Source organism: Megalobrama amblycephala, linkage group LG16, assembly GCF_018812025.1.
Source record: "Megalobrama amblycephala isolate DHTTF-2021 linkage group LG16, ASM1881202v1, whole genome shotgun sequence".
NCBI lineage: Eukaryota > Metazoa > Chordata > Actinopteri > Cypriniformes > Xenocyprididae > Megalobrama > Megalobrama amblycephala.
Genome location: NC_063059.1, coordinates 34,017,423 through 34,038,572, shown reverse-complemented (window position 1 = coordinate 34,038,572; position 21,150 = coordinate 34,017,423). Strand labels below are relative to the sequence as shown.

General features: G+C 36.1%; 1 protein-coding gene across 1 annotated transcript in view; it reads right to left on the bottom strand.

The window, feature by feature from the left end:
* dpf1 (double PHD fingers 1) overlaps positions 1-21,150 on the bottom strand; it is a 71,020-nt gene that overhangs the window by 45,752 nt on the left and 4,118 nt on the right. The window contains 4 exon segments of the mRNA XM_048161210.1: positions 374-501; positions 1,130-1,237; positions 1,600-1,760; positions 7,604-7,633. Coding sequence (XP_048017167.1) covers positions 374-501; positions 1,130-1,237; positions 1,600-1,760; positions 7,604-7,633 — 427 coding nt within the window.

The window sequence follows — 21,150 nt, the reverse complement described above, 5'->3', positions numbered from 1 at the left end:
GCAAAATCAATAACTTTGTCAAACTACTGTCATACACACACAATAACAAAAACGCACTTGCAAGTATACACACTTTGTAGTTAACAAGGAAGTGGGGGTGTGTCAGCCCTGCAGGGATTTGTGTTACTGCCAAAAAGAGACACAAGTACTACAGAGAAATCAGAAGGGGAGAGAAAGAGTAAAAGAGAGGAAGGCAGACAGAAACACTGAATGGAGTGGAGGGAAGAGCGTTTTGTGTACCAAAAATGGCACACAGGGACGTTTCTTAGTGTGTACTTCACGGCAATAGCATACTCTTTATCTAGCTGACTGTTGAGTGTGGATACAAAATCTTTCTAGGGGGAACATCCCTTAGTCGAGGAATCTTTCTTACCTGGCATTCACTCATTGGCTCCTCCTCCTTTGTTTCAACTTTCTTATCCAGCAGTTCTCCACTGAGGAGTGATTCCAGCACGGGACCCTCAGGAACACCCCCTTCCTTCTTTAATGCTGCTTCATAGTCTGAACACACACCGCAAACAATTACACCAAGGCATTTCTACTCAGCTCATAAACATAATCCATATTGTGCAAAGGTTTCCATGAAAATATTAAGCAGCTCAGCCGTTTTGAACATTGATAACAAGTTTTTCTTAAGCATCAAATCAGCATATTAGAATGATTTCTGAAGGATCGTTTGATTTTGATTTTGAAGACTGGAGTAATGATGCTGAAAATTCAGCTTTGCCATCACAGTAATAAATTACTTTTAAAATATATAAAATAGAAAAGAACAGTTCATTTAAACTGATAATAATTCACAATATTACTGTTTTTAATGTATTTTTTTGATTAAATAAATGCAGCCTTAGTGAGCATAAGAGACTACTTTCAAAATCATTAAAAAATCTTTTAAATCCCAAAGTTGTGAAGATTGGTCATTTGTGTTTTTTTTGTTGTTGTTTTTTTCTCTGTTTAAAAATAAAATCAGACTAAGTAGATACCTTAAGTTTCTGTTTTTCTTTCTCTGACTGAAAAAAAAAGTTTTTAGGTTGTTGAATCAGAAAATACAATTGTACAAAATACAAAAAGCCCACCAAAAATGGATAAAAGCTTTATGTGTGTCCTTCTCATCAACACCAGCTCTCACCGATTTTAAACTCGATGGGTCCAAGACGTGGATCCTCTAAGATGTTTAACCGTCTCTTCTTTCTCCAGCAACGTGCTGGATAGGTATAGAGCTGCCCTGGAGCCACACCTGCGTCAAACAGAACCAGAGCCGGATATGTAACATGACCTAAACATCCAAAACCGCAAAATCATCTACACTTCTAAAAATCAAGTTTTTTTATTGGCATTGACGGTTCCATGAAGAACCTTTAACATTCACTGAAACATTCCATTGCAAAAAAGGTTCTTTATAGTGGAACAAAGGTTTTTTTAAATTAATAAAATGTTCTTCACAGTAAGAAAAAATGGTTCTTTTAAGAACCCTTCACTTAAAGGTTCTTTGGTGAACCAAAAATGTTTTTTCTATGGCATCACTGCTAAAACCCCCTTTTGGAACCTTTATTTTTAAGAGTGTATGTAGTACAATATATGGTACATATAGACACACACCTGGCCCACGATGGGTCTTCTCCATCCATATGTAGCAGTTACTCTGTGCTACGCCTGTCTGGGAGTCGAGGAATGGCAGGCGCATGGAGCGCTCTGCACAAAGTCGAGCATTATAACTGCGGCAGTGCTCAATGGCCTCGCGATAAAACTCCTCACCAAGGCTGGAAACAATTAAAAAGGGGGAATATGTTACAACAAACACTGCTCAAACAACTAATAAAAAAAACAATATTTATTATTTAAATGTCCCATGAAATTGTCTTTGAGATTTGTAATTTTGAGATTTTGTGGCTCATGTGTGTTAGCTTTGAAGCCATCTACTGTATATGCTAGTGAACACTTAAACAATTCTCATAAATGAGTATTTTTCTTATGGGAAGTTAGAGTAAAAAATATTTTATTTTAAGTCATGTTGCACTAAACAGATTTTTGTCCAAGTAACTTCAAGGGGTCTTTACATTTTCACCCATCTATGCAGAGAACCCTTTGTAGTTGGCATGCAGGAGGTAAATAAAATTCTTGGCTGGATTCTGATTGGAAAAAATAAATCTCATTTCCAGCTCTGTTAGAAACATATAACATGTGTTGTCGGTGCCGATAGCCTAGTGGTTAGTGTGCCGACATATGGCGCAAATGCGTTCACGGCGACCCGAGTTCGATTCCTGTCTCATGGTCCTTTGCCGATCTGCACAAAGTCGTGCATTATAACTGCGGCAGTGCTCAATGGCCTCGCGATAAAACTCCTCACCAAGGCTGGAAACAATTAAAAATGGGGAATATGTTACAACAAACACTTGAATCTAAGAAGGCATGATTTCACTGCTCAAACAACTAATAAAATTTAAAAAAAAAAAAAAAAAGTATTTATTATTTAAAGGCCTCATGAAATCAAAATTTGAGATTTTGTGGCTTATGTGTGTTAGCTTTGAAACCATCTACTATATATGTTAGTGAACACTTAAACATTGAGAAAATTCATATTTAAACACATATTCATTCAAAATTTACAGTCTTTCTCTTCTGGGAAATTAGAGTAAAAATATTGATGAGTCATGTTGCACTAAACAGATTTTTGTCCAAGTAACTTCAAGGGGTCTTTAAATTTTCATCCATGTATGCAGAGAACCCTTTGTAGTTGACATGCAGGAGGTAAATAAAATTCTTGGCTGGATTCTGATTGGAAAAAATAAATCTCATTTCCAGCTTTGTTAGAAACATATCACATGTGTTGTCAGTGCCGATAGCCTAGTGGTTAGGGTGCCGACATATGGCGCAAATGCGTTCACGGCGACCCGAGTTCGATTCCCGTCTCGAGGTCCTTTGCCGATCCCGCTTTCCTGTCTGCTCTCTACTGTCCTCTCTAAATAAAGGCACAAAAAGCCCATAAATATAACTTAAAAAAAAAAAGAAAAAAAGAAACATATCACATGTGCATTGTACTGTACAGAATCTCACTCGTGGATAAAAGGTTCAGGTATTAGGAACTGCTGTTTAAAAACACTGCACCATGGTGAACATTAATGGCTCATGTGGAAGAAAGAAAAAAAGAGCACAGTCAACAGTTCTGTCCTCAAGAGTATATTTGCATGTTTGAAACTGCTCAGGACAAAAGTACCAAACAGTGATTTTATTGCTGAGGCTGCAGTGAGAAACCTGCTTAGCAAACTGCTGTATTTGTAAAACAATTTTAAGATCAGGGAAACACTTTATAATAACTCATGAATAAGTCAGTAGCAACTGTTATATATTGTTTTACAGATCAGTGGTTGATTTACATTCATATTTGAATATGAAAACTTATGACTCAAAGTTTAATGAGATTTTTTTTTTAATTTTAGCGTGGGTGGATGGGAGGCTCCCATGTGAAAAAGTAACGCATTTGATTGTTCTGAATGTGCACTTGTAATGTATTTCAAATCTTAAAAAAGCTTTAAAAAAAACTGTACTTGTTAATAATACAATATAATGAAATAAAAGGCCACCCGAGTGTACTTAAAGAGAGTACACTTACATGACTATGTTTCTTAACACATTTAAAGGGAAAGTTCACTCAAAAATGAAAATTATTCTATGATTTACTCACCCTCAAGCCATCCTAGGTGTTTATGACTATCTTCTTTCATACAAACACAATCAGAGATATATTTACAAATATCCTGGCTCTTCCAAGCTTTATAATGATAGTGAACGGGGGGTGGGGGTGTTTTGAAACCCCAAAAAATGCATCCATCCATCCATCATCATAAAAGTAATCCATACAACTCCAGGGGGTTAATAAAGGCTTTCTGAAGTGAAGCGATGGGTTTTATAAGAAAAATATTCATATTTAAAATTTTATAATCTAAAATAACTAGCTTCCACCAGACGACCATACACATACCGCACAAGTTGATTTCCCCCAAATCTGGCACAATGTATGACGCTGCGGGTTGTAGGTATCGTAAGCTTGGACGCCTCTCGTGGTTTAAACAAATAGGGCTGGGCAACAAACTCAAGCGATATCGAAATCCTCTGACATTTCTCTTTAAAATTTCTTGTTTTAGACTTCTAATTCACGACCGGCATTTTGTTTTGTTGTGTCTTCTGCGCTTCCGCATTCGTCATTGCATCACGTATCGAGTCAGAGTTCACTCTTTTGCCATAAATCAATGCGTACGGCCGTCTGCATTTGGCTTCAAAACATGCCCCCCATTCACTATCATTATAAAGCTTGGTAGAGTCAGGGTATTTTTAAATATATATCTCAGACTGTGTTCATCTGAAAGAAGATACACCTAGGATGGCTTGAGGGTGAGTAAATCATGGGATAATTTTCATTTTTGGGTGAACTAACCCTTTAAGTACATTTTAAAAAGTACAGTAATAACGTACATTTAATTTTTAATAGAAATGACATTGAATTTTGAAGTACATTCAGCAGTATGCTTTAACCATAATTCAAGGACAATTAGAAGTAATTATGAAACTTGCACAGAATGCCAAATGACCAATCAAAATCAGATAATAATGTTTGACAAAGTTATAAATAAAAGTACCATTGAATTTAGTCAAGATATTCTTTTGATTCTGCTTTAGTTTATTCAGCATTGAAGGTTATTCTGCATTTTCTCTCCCATTGTTATCACAAGGAAAGATCAAAAGTGCAGAAATAATTGAGGGATGCTTAAAAAGTCCTGACAATAGTCTTCTAAACCCCGCTCTTCCGCGGTTGCCTTTTCTTCTTTCTTTCTTTTTGCGAACTGGCTGAATAAATGACAGTTAACTCCCTGCTATGTTATACGCTATTGTAAAAAATAGCCCTATGGAAGTATTGGTGAGGACTGGAGTTTTGGGACACAGTCCGACTGGTTTCTGCTGATGCGTCATCGTTTGTTTCATTGTAATCAAAAGCGCTGGTCTGCAAACAGGAGTGAGAAATGAAGGAAAATTGCATCATGGAACAATGACTGCATCCCTGAAACAAGCCTGATAACAAATTGACAGAGGCTTGAGGTGATGTTGATGATGTAAGTATAAAACAATTGTGATTGGTGAACTCATCCATTTCTCCTTGCAGGGGAATGATGAAAAGCCCTGTGGCTCAAGACTAACAACTCAGTCAGGCTGAAATAAATAACCCTCATTTCTCCAAACAAAATGGCGGCCAGAGCAAAACAACACATTTTCTACCTAATTTAGTCCATGTTTGATTTGGGGGCCACATCTTGGTCATTCAGTGTGTGGGCTGAAATCAATCCTCAACATGTGGGTTGCTTGAAAAGTCACTAAATGTGCAGGGGCAGTAAATTACAGTGCATCGAATGTCATGTGCTCAGGTCCACCTGAGAGGAAATATTAAGTCCTGTGGTGAAGTGCTGCGGTTCTCCATTTAAACACCTCTACACTCAGCAGATACTCATTCTGTGGTCAATCTCACACAATGGACCGACAATATCTAAAGGTCAGAGAGCGAGTAAAAAACAAAGTTGGAGTCTCCGTGATATGTGAGAAATTGTTTTTCAGGGTAAGATCTTGTTAAATGAGCTTTCAAGACTGCTTTCGAAACATTTAGAAGTAGTCAGTTAACTATTTTTGTGAGCTCATCTAAAGTGAGGACTATTTATGCTTTGTAAAGCTTTTATAAATGAGATTTAAAGGTTCAGTGATCTTCTGCACTGCTGTTCTCTAATGTTTTAAAGTTAGTACTGAGGTAGTTTTGAGACTAGGAATATGTTAATAAAGCATTTATTAACACACTGAGTAACTAATAGTATATGTCTAAATAATAAGATGCATAAATGTACATTTAAATATTTTATTAATCATTTACTTACACTTCCTAAATGATCTTATGAACCACTGACAGCTCCTAAATTACTGGTTTGTGAATAATGTAATACATAATTTAGAAATGATAAATTGATCATTAATAAAGTAAGAAAATACAATTATTAAACTCATTATAGATATGCTTATAAATCAAGAACAAAGCATTTATAGCTGTATTTATAAATGGCTTACTAATGTCTATTAATGTTTTATAAATGATGAATTAACTATTTACTAATGCTTAACTAATGCTTCATAGCGTGAGTTATTCTAAAGTGTTACCCAAATTTTTTTAACTGGCTATTTTGGGGAATCATTAACTATGCACCGATTCAGGCTGCGGCCCCTTTAAATCGCGCGCTCCCTGAACCTCAGAAATGATGGTAACTTTAACCACATTTAACAGTACATTAGCAACATGCTAACGAAATATTTAGAAAGACAATTCACAAATATCACTAAAAATATCATGATATCATGGATCATGTCAGTTATTATCGCTCCATCTGCCATTTTTCGCTATTGTTCTTGCTTGTTTACCTAGTCTGATTATTCAGCTGTGCACATCCAGATGTTAATACTGGCTGCCCTTGTCTAATGCCTTGAACATGAGCTGGCATATGCAAATATTGGGGGCGTACATATTAATGATCCCGACTGTTACATAACAGTCGGTGTTATGTTGAGATTCGCCTGTTTTTCGGGGGTCTTTTAAACCAATGAGATTTACATAAGAAGGAGGAAGCAATGGAGTTTGAAACTCAATGTATGTCTTTTCCATGTACTGAACTCTTGTTATTCAACTATGCCAAGGTAAATTCAATTTTTGATTCTAGGGCACCTTTAAAATTTCAAAATTTAACCCAACGGTTGGGTTTTCCCATTTTTTACCCAAATTTGAAACAACCCAGCATCTTTTAGAGTGTAATTTTAATTTAGTTAAATAGTAGTCATGATGAGTGATAGTTGGCCATGATTAAACTAAAACAATGAAATGAATTGGTACAACATGGCATGATTTATCTAAAATGAGGAAACAAATGAATACATTTTGGGATGGAATTCTTACTTATAAAATAATACTTTACTTTTTCGAAGAAATATATGATGTGAATGCAAATTTGTGCTGCGTTCTCCACTTTGCCACAAGGGGCGCCACAGCATGCATTAGCATGAAATGTCTTCTTCTATAGTCATTTTCTCTTTCAGGTAAACAACTTTCATTGTGGAGCAACTGTTTGAAGAAAATCTTGTTGAGCAAGTCACAGTTACTTAAACTGATTTGAGGAACCTATAAACATGTTGACTCTTAATGAGCCCACTTCTGCTGGTGGTTTAAAGTGTGGCCACATTAGAGGAGTTTCTGCAAAATCTAATGGGGGAAAAAAAATCTATTGTCCATTGTCAATAGTGTAGCAATGTATGAAGCACAGCTTACAGAGAGGTCACTTTTAAACCAAGCAGCTTTCTGTTGGTCAATGCAGCAAATTCACTACCAACTTAAACCCAATGTGAAATCTACATGGGGAAATTTTTCACCCTCATTTTAAATTCCAGATTGTGTGGATTCCTATTGAAAAGACTCGATTTTGCCCAAAAAAAATTGCACCAAAGTGAACGGGACTTTAACACTCTGGGTATGACTATGCACCAATGAGGAGAAGGAAGATCAATGTATTGGATTTAAAAAGCATACCTGTTCTTTATGACGGTTCCACTTGATTGCCTAAGAAGTGGGGAAAAAAGAGACAGAAACAGACATGAGAAGATGCAGAAAATATCTGATTCCAGACTGTAGAGGTTATGGACAATGAACTACAGACAAAGCCTCTTAACCAGGGTCAACCTATATAGGTTTTTCCGATGCCAGTATTTAAAGAACAGGATGACCTATGACCAATAAAATGGTGATGTAATACAATTTAAAGGGATAGTTCACCCAAAAAAGAAACTTTACAAGTCGTTCAAAACCTGTATGACTTTCTTTTGTCTGTGGAACACAAAATTAAATATTCTGTAGAATGTTTCTATTGTTTTGTGCCAAAACAACACTGGATCCCATTTACTTTCATTGTGTGGAGAACAAAAAAAAAAAAAAAAACACTGAGAAAAAAGAAAAAAAAAAAGCCATACAGGTTTGGAACACCATGAGTAAATTATAGTATTTTCATTTTTTGATGAATTATCCCAAAGGAGAGACACAAAATTAAATTGACACAACAATTACTCAAACTTTACTACAAAAGTTTGAAAGCAGACTATTTATTATCCACTGACAATGCTTTTGGAAGAATTTTTGATTGTATGTACCAACCGATTAACTGGTCTGATTATATCTGGCTCTGAAACTAGGATCGGATACCTTGCCTGTTTTTTCTGACTTGCCACAAGAGCAGCATGAGGCAGCAGCATGCTGCAGTTTTACAGCTGACAGGATAGGCAGTTACAGGAATAGCAAACAGAAAACATTTATTATTGCCTCTTTAATTACATTACTGAGAGACATTGTATTCACGCTGTATGAGAGCTCTAAAAACATTATGTATCTTGGAGGAAAGCTGACAGAATGGAGAAATGGGTGAGGTTAGCTAATATAAGAAAAATCAATAAGAGGAAGCAAAAGCCTGAAGCAAACCAAACAGAGTTTGGCTTTTGTGCTGGCAGAGCCGGCCAGGAATGGCATCCATGGGGAAAAGTGTGTATGCCAGTGTGCCATGAGGAAGAGTTCTCACTTCTTTGTGAGTAAAACTATGCTTAGAGGGAGTGAAAGGTCAGTGTGTGTGTGTGTCTGTGTGTGTATGCGTATATGTATGTGAGTGTGTGTGTGAATTTGATTTTAGCCTTCAGATAGTTGATGCTGAGTGTTATGATTTCACTTTGATGTAACTGACCAATGAGAAACACAGCAGGAGGAAAATACACATTAGTTTTAGTTTGGTGCCCATGTCTGATTTATACAATATATTTAGTTCACAATATATTTAGAAAGTAATATAATATACAGTAATAAATAATATACCAATATGTTATATATCCCATGGTAGTACATTACATTTTTGAATAACTTGTATATAATAATAAAAAAATTCATAAATAGACATATTTAGATAAAGACTAGGGAATGAATGGACTTGGAATGTCACTTACAGAACAATTAATAAATAAATGCACAAATTGCTAAATATATTTCAAAAACAAAATTGTAAATATATTTTAAATAATTCATATTTAAACTGTTTATTTAATTAGTGTTTAAAAATGTAGTAAATATAACAGTAAATATTACAAATGCTAACAATAAAATGTTAAATAATTTTTAAATGAAACATTTGAATAGCATTTTTATAAAGTATTTACAAATTGCTTTACTTTTCCTTGCTAATATTTTATGATATAATATATTATATTATAATGCTAATATATTATGTTATAATTTTTATAGTTCAATACAAATTGCTTTGTCATCGGACAGTTGACATTTGACATTTAAATAAACAGTTAAACATGTTTATTTATTTTTCAATTTGAAAAGTGATTTAAAAATGTATTTTTTTACATGAATTAAATAGTTTTTTGGATTATAAGTATAAAAACTATTAAATATATTATAGAAAATATAATATCTAAATATACAAACTAAATACTAATATAATATAATATAATATAATATAATATAATATAATATAATATAATATAATATGAGTTGATAATTGTTTCTTTCTATTTATTTTTAAGTGGCAGTCCTTGTCCCCTATGGTGAATGTTGTTTTGTCACCAGTGTGTTGGCAAATCACGACCCATGCAGACAGAATGCAAACATTTTTTTCCCAATAATTTAAAGTAAAAATTAGTTACTGTGATGTAGACTTGGGCACAGACTTGAAAGCCTTATAGAAGGAAATGGGTAGTGAAAAAGACACAAATGCAAAGCAACTCACCCCTGAGGTTCAACCCAATGCTCCCTCCCCCCTCTGCCTCTTTCTAGTCTGAGCACAGAGCCGTCAAGCCCCCCTTCTCCATTCCATCACCTCACTCCTGTGTGTGCTGCTAGTGGAACAAGTCTGGCTTTCAGTAATAAGTTGACAGCTGTAGAAAATGGCCGCTCTCAGTTTGTTTGTGTAAAAAAAAAAAAAAAAAGCAATCTCATTATATTATACTGTGGCAGTGGCCTTGAAAGCTGTGAAACGTGTCTTGCTGGAAGATGAACGAAAGCCGACCATATGGAATACAGTCTAAAAGTAGGACGAACTCTGTGAATTCCAGTTTGCTCGATCAACACTGTTTCCTGCAGTCCTCTCTGTAATTTAACCACAGTTCCTCATACCATAGGTGACCAATGTTCGATTGATAACGAGCACCTATGGATTTCTTTAACCCTTTCCCCACCATTGACGGAAATTTCCGGCAATGCATGTTTTCACTGTTACAGGGTAGGGGGCGCTGTTACATAGCTTCTGAAAGAGTACAGAATCTCCGGATCAAAACACAGGTGAAGAAGAAGCAGAAACAATCGTCAGAAGCATTGCTACATGCACAATAACGCGATCATCAAACATTAAACAGCATGTAACAGCATTTGTACCTAACGTTAACAAATGAAATGTTGACCCAGGAAGAGGTATAGGATTGTGAAGCTTTGGGGGTGTTGATGGGCTCAATCTACTCCATCTATAGGTGCGTCCCAGTTCACGTTCTTGTGCACTATTCTATGACGTTTTTAAGTATAAATAGTGTGAGTGGTGCGTTTACACAGAAAATTTCAAAAAGAAAAAGTGCACTTTAAATACCCGGATGATGCACTAAATTAACGGAAAAAACGGAGTGTGGAATGTTGGACACTTCGTGTACTCGACTGTTGCAGCTTTAATTACGTAGTGGAGGGGAAGGGAGGATCGGACTCCATTGTTAAATGACAAAATAACCTTATACAATTCACGCACTACATGGATGAGTGCATAGTGCACAAGTACATAGTGTATAGTGCGTCATTTGGGACGCAACAGATGTAGTTTGGAAAAAACACAATTTTCTCAGCATTTTGCTCTTTTAAATGGGTCCTTGATTATGATTTTTAACTTTAGTTAGTGTGTAATGTTACTGTTTAAGCATAAAAAAACATCTGCAAAGTTACGACGCTCAAAGTTCAATGCAAAGGGAGATATTTTCTTTTACAGAAGTCACTTTTTAAGGACTACAACAAACGGCTAGTAGGGACTACAAACAGCTTCTTCCCAGGATAGTAACATCACAAACCCCAAAATTTACATATACTCTGCCCCCAGAGAACATGCAACAAAGGGGGTGAGGCCATGTTGGGCTGCTTTAGAGAAGAGGAAGAGTTGTTGTAGTAGAGTGTTGTTGCCATGCCGTCATTTTACTTGACTGCTTCACAAACGAGGGTCAATTCAATGCTGGATTTGCACAAAAGATTAACATGACGCCACATGCTAGTCGATGAGTTGAATCATCTCCACAGCAACTACATCAATTTATCCATGAGCCGTTCAGAAACGTCCAGATGCGTTCTAAATGTTGTAACTTCCTGAGTCTCTCCATCAGTGTCCGACTCCTGTTTGAACAATGTAAGACTGGACACCGTTACTGACAATCCTCATTTTGGCTGCTGAGATTCTCCAGCTTTGTTGCTGTTGAGCAACTGAAGCGTGAGCTGTTAAAGCTCCGCTCTCTTCTGGAAAGGGGGCCGGGAGCAGCCGCTCATTTGCATTTAAAGGGACACACACAAAAACAGTGTGTTTTTGGCATAATTAGGCATAAATTTAGGCATAAATAAGGGCAAATTTGACAAGCTGTCTGTGGGGTATTTTGAGCTGAAACTTTACAGGAAAATTCTGGGGACACCAGAGACTTATATTACATCTTGTAAAAGGAGCATTATAGGTCCCCTTTAAATTAAATTTACCCACATTCAAGTGTTGATAAAAAAGAAAGGCATAAAGCTTTAAGCTAGAATAAAATGCTTTTTTTTTTGTTTGTTTGTTTAAAAGCATAGGCTCTGTTCTTTCTTTTGATATATTGCATGTTCAGATATTCATACAACAAAATATTATGGGGGCAGGAAAGTTTTGTGAAAATGATCAAAAATGTTGGCACTGATTGGCCACTTTAAAAAAATAAAAAAACACCGGCGGGGAAAGAGTTAATAGAAGCGAGTGATTGTGTTATTGTGAAGAAGAATTTGGACAAAAACTTTCAGGCCAGGCTTCAATTTGTCAGCATTAGTGACAAATGGAGCACAGATCTAATCAGATACATCTGAGGCAATTACTCTTGAATTTTCATTACATTTGAGTTTGGTGCACAGTGTTGCTATATTGGCAGCATATATCAAAGCAAAGGCTAATGAAAGAAAGCCTCCAAATTATAATCTACTCTCTTAAAGCTATTTTTGGTAGCTGCTGCCCACTTAAAGAGTCCTTTCTTTGCAGCTAAAGCCTTTAAAGAGAATTGTCAACATGTCAAATCTTGTACTAAAATGTGTTCAGCATTGATAACGCATGCTTGATACGTTATGAATGCATGCATGTAATAACCACTTACAATTTACACAAAGAAAGCCAGGCTGACACACACACACACTTGCTAAACAAAGAAAAACAAGAACCTCAAGAGCATGGTGCCTTTTCCCCAAACCAAAAGAGAAAGAAAAAAGAAATGATTGGAGAGGAGCGCATAGCTTCAAGCATCCACACTGTCACTCCTGTGCAAAGCTCAACTATGACCCTCAAAAATAGAACAACCTCCAAAATTAGCTCTTCTTCTGTAGCCTATTTAATTTAAAGCAGCGAGGAGGCAGAGGGAGATGTTGTCCAAATTTGTCTTGAAACGTACTGGTGTATTCCTCATTATACTCAGTACACTACCAGAAAACTCCCTACAGTGCCAATTAGTCTCAATTAACAGTTGTCCTTTTGAAAAGTAACAGAGAGCTCCCTCTAGAGGCTGCACTGTGTCAGTAAAAAACCAAACTCCTGTTGAACTACAGTTCAGAGACCCCCAAGTGATTGAATGCAAACACACACATGCTCCTAAAAATCGACCACAATATACTAATTTTAATTTAGTAATTTAGTAACCAGCAACTGTCACTATAAAGATATCCTATAGCCTATGCAATATTCATTTATAAATTAAAAAACATTGGGTAATAATATTTTATATGCTCCAGGGTCATCGTTTTCATTACTAACAATATCTTAATAATATGTTTTTTAATATTTTCAAAAATGTAGCGGCACCTACATGAATAGGATACAATATAGTGTCTTAAACTCTTGAAGCATTTTACTTTGTTATAAATATATATTTTTAAGTCTTTAACAATTAGTCAGTGAAAGGAGGCGCTGAACCTTGAGAAAAAGTTTATCGTGATATCTTCTCACAATGAACATTAAATAATGTAGTTATTACAGATAAACTTACATTTCCCATCAATTAAAGAGAAAAAAATGCTTTGATAATTTTGGTAACACTTTATTTTTGTGTCATTGTTACACGTCACATGTAGTTATTGTAGTAATAACTATAAATTATGCATAATTATGAGACACTAACCCTAAACCAAACCAAACCAAACCCTAATCCTAACCCTATAGTAAGTACATGTAGTTATTTTACTCAGTACTTAAATATATAATTGCTGTGTAACAAAGAAGCCTTAAAATAAAGGGTTACACTTTATTTTAAGGTGTCCGTGTTACAGTGTAATTATACATTTAAGTACTGAGTAATAATAATTAACTACATGTACTTACTATAGGGTTAGGATTAGGATGAGGGTTTGGTTTAGGGTTAATTGCATGTAATTATGCATAATTTATAGTTATTACTATAGTAACTACATGTAACGTGTACATGTAGTGTTACCAAATAAAGTGTAACCATAATTTTTTCTTAAAATAACATAACAGGGTTGAGCTTTTCGAATGCAGTCATATCTACAATTTGTGTAAATGTAATGAGGTTACTGTAGAAGGGGTCTAAATAATTTTAAAGAGTGTAATATAATTTTCGTAACAAGAAAAATGTCATGAATGTCAGTTCAGTCACAATTGTAACATTTTTATTTAATGTTTATTTGTTAGATTTAGTTAAGATGGTGAAGCCATGAAAAGAAAGAGAATCAAATGAAGAGAAATGTGATGTGCTTGAAACTAGTTGTTTCATGATAGGTGTTTCTAACTTATCTAACATATCTAATAGCTCTCAGAAGATAAATAAATAAAAAATGCATGAGATTTGGGCCTTTAATGCTTTTTAAAATGTTATACAGTGTGCATTATTCATGGAATGTGCCAGATAATCTTTACATAAGCCTAAACTCTACTAAACTCAAAAAATGCTGCGGCAGTACCACTATATCAGATGGTAATATACCATGGACTGAATGATTCATACCAGCAGTCCGAGATACTTCAAAGAATACTATGGTACTTCATTGTAAGTGGATCTTAGCATCACATGTGGGTGTTAAAGGACTTGTAGCCAAGCTGAATTGCTGTGGCTTGTGCCACTGATGGTGGAGGCTGACTAATATGTTGATGTGGTTCACAGTTTTCATGAGCTTAGGACTGTTAAGAGAGGATATTGGCACACCCATCCCCCATCAGTACTGTAGATTACACTTTGCAATAGCAACCTCCTCGAGCACCTCTCCCTTTTCGTCATCCGCCCCACTACCCCTCCCTCCTCTTTTTCACTACACTACCCAGTCAAATGATTTATCTCATTTCTTTCTTCATCTGCCTCTCTCGCTCTACAGATGTGCTGCTGCATTTCCTCCAGCCTGCTGAAGACTAGCTTATTGAGGACTGGAAGAACTGCAGCACATTAACAGATGCAGAGTCAAAACTCAGGCCAAATGTTACATAAACATTTATGTATCTTATCGACTTAAAAGAAAATGCATGTTGATTATGTCGGACAGTGGACAGCCAGTATACTAAGTCTAAACACTGAAGTAAAGAACAGTATGAAACAATACGAAATAAGCAGTGATATCAATATAAACTGAAGTTGCTGTGTCTGCTGTATGAACTGAGATTTGGAGCCTGTTCTGTCACTAGCAAGCAGCCATTTGGAAACACTTTTTTTGTCGAGAAAAAGGGCTGTAATGCAAATTAATGCTTTTTTGTCCATATTTTGATCCCATTAAAGTCGACATGAAATGAAAATTCACCAGAAATTCATCTAATTTGCTAGATCTTATTTTGAACGATTCATGTAGGCCTTCTTTCTTTTCTTTTTTTCTTTTTTTTGACCTCATAATTTTGAATCAAAATGTCATTACTTGATCTTCTGGACAAAAACTGTCACACGTCTCTCTGGTGACGTATGCCAGATAATTTCATCCTCCAATAATTTTGTCCACTTAATCCCTGCCACTTCACAATCAACTACAATCAGCTGGCATTCATTTTGGAGTAGGAATGCACTCATCTCGAAAATCCAGTCAACAACTGATACATAGAACAAAGTCCCCACCCTACATTTTTTTCTTTTCCGATAATCCGTTATACCAAAGGCTTTATATAAAGACGGTGCACTCATATTACTATGAATGGGAGAAAGTTGACCACTCAATATGTTGGAATAAGTCCCACTTTTAAATAAAAGAGCCAATTGCCGAAGTCATTGCGTGAAAAAAAGCTTTATTTGAGCATAAGAAACCACATTTATGAAACAGTTGTTGTCAGATTTCACTGGTGATTTCAAATATGAAATTTAATCATATGCTTGGTGACACAGCTTTGAAGAATTTGATGTTTCCCGACTTAAAGGGATAGGAGTTGTACATGCATGACTGAAATAGCTGTTTCAAAGATGGCCACCAAGTAAAATGACTTGTCTGAAAGGGACTTTGGTTATACTCTGATACATCTGTACGTCACAATACAGAAGAAAACATCTGTATCTACTTCAGTTTCATAGCGACTTTAATCCACCGTTTCTCTTTAGTGTTCAAGGGTGCGTTAAATCTATTTGGACTTCATACACAGTAGGCAAAGACAACTCTTTAAATGAGAGTGTATCATTAAAATATTATTTAAAAATAAAAAATAAAAAAACATTTCAAGTATATTATTTCGCCATATGATGAAGAAATAATAATAAAGGAGAATGACATTTGTTATAAAACAGGTTGCATATGACAAATAGAGCGCTTGCACGCAGAACAGCACAGTTGCTTGCCTTGCATTAAAATGTCACCAAATGCTTTAAAATGTTGGTATTTAGGTAAGTTCATAAAGATTCCAGCTCATATGAATTTGTCTATGAAAACTGTGTTAAACTGTAAGTCTATGGCTTTACCCTCAACCACTATCAGTGGAGAATTCATCCTGGTTCACCAAGCACAATCCCAAGGATGCACAAAACAGCATGAAATTAGTTCCATATTCATCAGCATCACCTTGGAGGGGAGCTTCAGTTTTAAAAAGTGTCAAAACATCTCATTTGTATGCAGAAGGATATGAGCTATTTGAAACGTACTCGCCAAAAGTGTTAATGCTGAAGATGCTCAATGAATTTTCAGAGATTGTCTGCTAAAGACACCTGCGTTCACGGGTGGACCGTGATGCTCCCAAACACCCATGCTCAAATGGAATACCCATGATCCTTCACTGCTGTAGAGAACCATATATCCTCAGAGGCATTTGTCTACTATATTGAATTGCCCTGCTGTGTTTGCTGGCACAGGCTGTGTGTTCACATAAATCGTTGCCTGTGGTGTAACATGGACCTGATGTCCTGCCGCATGTTTCACTGCTTGAAAAGACCGCAGGACGGACAGGGATGCTTACAGGTGCGCTTGTACTGCAGGGTAAATCCCATTGCTTATTGTAAGACTTTATACAACAGTTCTTTCTGGTTCTCAAATCTGATTGGCTGAGAGCTTTGCAATATTCTCCCAGTATCAGCACTGGTACCGTTTCACCATTTGTATCACTCATCTTGCGGCAAATGTCATGGCGGTCGAGCAAATCCATCATTGTTATGTCACGAAATGTAGTTTAAAGAGTTTTTTTTTTAGGTGAGAATGTATTTATTAGTTATTTAGACTTCAAATATGTGACTCATATATAAACATAGCGCCTATTTTACAATTTGTTTTGACGCTTTCGCAGATGTAAGCTCCAGGCCATCAGCGGCCGTTCAGCACTCATGTACCCGCAGAGAACAGCTTCATCTTGGCCAGTCCTTCGGGAATTTGCCGCTGGCTCTTAGATAGTGGTTAAATGAGATATAATTCATTTATCAAATGAGTATATCAAACAGGCAATCTTTGGTCTTATTAATCTATTACTTGTTCCAGAGCAAAACAATTTGGGTTAAGGGGAACAGTAAGTTTCATGATAGGAGCAGTGAATAGGATCAGAGAAAGTTACATTATTACGCCATTAGATGGCGACAAAGACTCTCTTTATGAGTGAGTTAGAAAAAGGAAGTTGCTTTAGCGCTGTGGGAAATCCCGTTAACTTTTAAAAGGACAAAGACATCGCTTTCCTCAGCAGATATTCAAACTAATTTTTTATAATGGATATAACATTATGCACATCAACCTGAAGAATGAATGCTATATCAGAAGCAGATAATACAGTTTTTTATTTGATCTCTCTCTCATAATACCATAATAATCTACAAAACACAATAAGCTTCAATGAAGCGACTCAACATTCCTTCGTTACTAGATCTAAAGTGACGTTTTAAAATTAGTAACGGAGGCTTGGGCTCAACTGTTAAACTGTCAACTTGAGATCTGAATCTATGGCGGAAGGAAGTAGTTCCTCACAAAAGAGGGTTTTTAAAGATACACTGTTGTTGTTTCTTATATATATTTACTCATTTGTGCTGTCGAACTGTTGTATAAATGCAATATCAGACTCGTATTACCTACGGCTGAATCACAGCCATGCAGATATACAGCCATATCGCACTGCTACTCGTGTGATGTTGCTCATATCACATTATTTGCACAGCATAAAATACATTTGGGGACATATCAACTGATTTGTGAGCACCGTACACTGTAGAACTTGCCCTCCACCTTGCGCTTCTTGCGTGATGTTCTTTGCAGATCATATTTAAGCCTTTATGTTTCCCTCTTGGACCATCTATGGTTGCCTTTAAACGAGTATTCGTATAGATCTCCACTGAAAATGGCTAGTGGGACAGTTTGTCTGGTATAGAGATTAATATTTCGACCCTCTGCACTTTAATAATATCTGAAATCTTAGGAGAGGATCTATCCACCTAATAACGGCGAAAGAAGAACAGCTATAAATCTCCTCTGATGGACCCACATTTAGCAATGGACCCTGCCATACACTGCTATTCTGCTCCACATGCATGTTCTGATTCATACTGACACACACACACTAGCACTCAGAACAAAGTACACACAGTCTCATGCGGCCAAAGATGCCCATGTAGAATACGCAGGTTCTATATTCAAAGAGTGAACAAACACACAAAGGAGTCTATGCGTTTTATATTAATAATCTGATGGATGCAGATGTCCACCTCCCAATGCAGAAGCCATATATTTGAGGGAGTGAGGGACATTTTATGTTTAGATATACTATAATACTATAATCTGCTAGAGGCTGTACTAGGCACAATCATTATTTGTTTAAAGCGTTGCCCTATAGGCAATCTCAGTTCAGACCAGCCTCTGATTGCGTTATGCAGTAAACCCTGCAGACCACCAGCTCAACATATCAGTGAGATTCATCCCATCGAAAACAGACTGAAGCCGAAGACATTCTCAATCAAACAATGCTTTTTGTAAGAAAAAGATACCTCAAACCATGTGGCTTGCTGAGGAGAGGTGCGATATTACTTTTCAAAGTCACAGGTCTTACAATTTTCGCCTGGGAGATGATCAAATGGGTGAAAAAAAAATAAATCCCATAAACACTGATGGAAGGACCCGATCCATATCTAATGTCCAGAATATTATAGAGACATGAGGGTGTGCATTTCTGACTTGAGCCTGTAAGCAAGCAACAGGAACAACCTAGCAAGCAACTAGGGGTGGGAATCAGTGATGTTATATTAATAACTGAGTCTAGTCTAGTGGAGCAGGGTGGCTGATCGCCAATGTATATACCATTCAATGATAGCAAATCATTACACAAACTTGCTTTAATGAAAAGAAATGATTTTACACAGCATTTACCAACACAATGAGAAAACGTAACTATTTTATAAGGTGGCAATTTCGTATTAATTCATATGACGTGATTGGTATGGAAACATGATTTTTAGAAAGAAAAAAAAGCATGAATGTCCACCTCTAAACCTAACCGTATACTATTTATTAGGGGTACATGTATTCATCCCGAAGTGTACAGTACGGACGACATGGTTCGGTGCATGCAATCAGACAACGAATACAGTCAGTCACGGGTGATACACACTCCAATCCAGAGGAGTGCACGTGCGGTAATGCAATGCTGTTTGCTAACCACCATAACAGGAAAAAGAGCAGAAGAAGAACAGCGCATACACGTCACGAATGACTTGAGCGCTTGAAAACAAAGTCCACTAGATAGTGTGCACACGTCAAATGTGTCGTTCTGCGCTCATGGACAAAGGAGAATACTTTGAAAGGTGCGTGAAACGGAATAGTTTAAGTGGATCAAATTGTAACACTCCTAATGCACAAGTTTTATTTTTCATTATTCTATTTATTTTGTACTTTTATAACACAATATGCTTTTCCATTTTGTAGCTGATTGTGACCAAATACCTTTTGTTTTTTTATTAGCCCTGCAAAAAAATATGACCAGAGTTTATTCTGTTTACTGCTTAGTGCATAATAAACTTAAGGAAGCTATATTGTACCAATAGGGGACTAAATGCTGCTAGTGGAACGAACTGTGATTTGCACAACAGTGTGTTCAAAATAAAATAAAATAAACCTAGCATTGTGGATTTGTTCCTGTGTCCAGTTACACTTTATTTTAGGGTCCAATTCTCACTATTAATTAGTTGCTTATTAGCATGCATATTACTAGGATATTGACTGTTTATAAAGCATATATAAATGCCTTATTCTGCAATGACCATATTCTACATCTCACAATTCTACCCAATATCTAAACTTAACTTAACTACCTTAACTAACTATTAATAAGTAGTAATTAGGGGTTTATTGAGGCAAAAGTCACAGTTAATAGTTAGTTAATAGTGAGAAGTGGACCCTAATCTAAAGTGTGACCATTTTTCCTATTATACCGAAATCATACCGAACTGTGACCCCAAAACCGAGGTACGTACCGAACTGTGACTTCTGTGTACCGTTAAACACCCCTACTATTTATTTAGTCATTTTCTAATGAATTTTGAGTATATGCCAAAACACCCTTATGGAAATTTGAACTATTTTACATTTTGACGAATTGGTGGTTAATTCATTTTAATTCGTATGATCTCATTTGCATTTCTCCTAAATGTAAAATAATTTGAATTGCCATATACTCAAAATTCACAAGAAAAATTACAACATAAATAGCTGAATTTGGAACTGACATAAAGCAAAATATACACTTCTGTTAATTGTGACATTTGGTCATCATCAGTCAATGGCGATAATCTCAAAATGGCCAAATATTGGCAGATTAAATCTCACTGGTGAATCTCACTATCTGGGCCACAATAGAATAATAATATTGTATTTCGCTAGATTTAATTTATGGCTATCCAAAACTCTGGTATATAGCGTATGGATTCTGCTGAGATCGCATTCTTGTATACTCACAGATTTGAAAAAAAATTATTATAAAAATATCAAAATTATTGATTTATGCTGTATCGATACAGTATCATCATGAGGTGAAATCTTGTGGCAAAAAAAAAAAACTATATTAAATTTTATGGGAATTCTAATATCCAGATATTTTTCCACAGCCAAGGCTCCTATTCTCAAAACTACTTGACTCAGATGTTCACACTGACAAGACTGAATCATCAGCAAGCGACACCCTCCCTCGGACTTCCTCAGTCCACATCTGATGATCTTCCCACAAGGTGTCTCACCTCCCAGAAAAAAAGAGTGAAAGTGAACACACCATGCTTCTCTAACCTTTCGAAACAACTGAAACACCTCTAGTACACTACATATGGACTATAGATGCTAGTTGCATATTATAAGATCCCTGAGCAACAGTGTGATGACTGACAGTGAGTTAGGTAGCTTCGGAGAAATAGGTCATAGAGCTA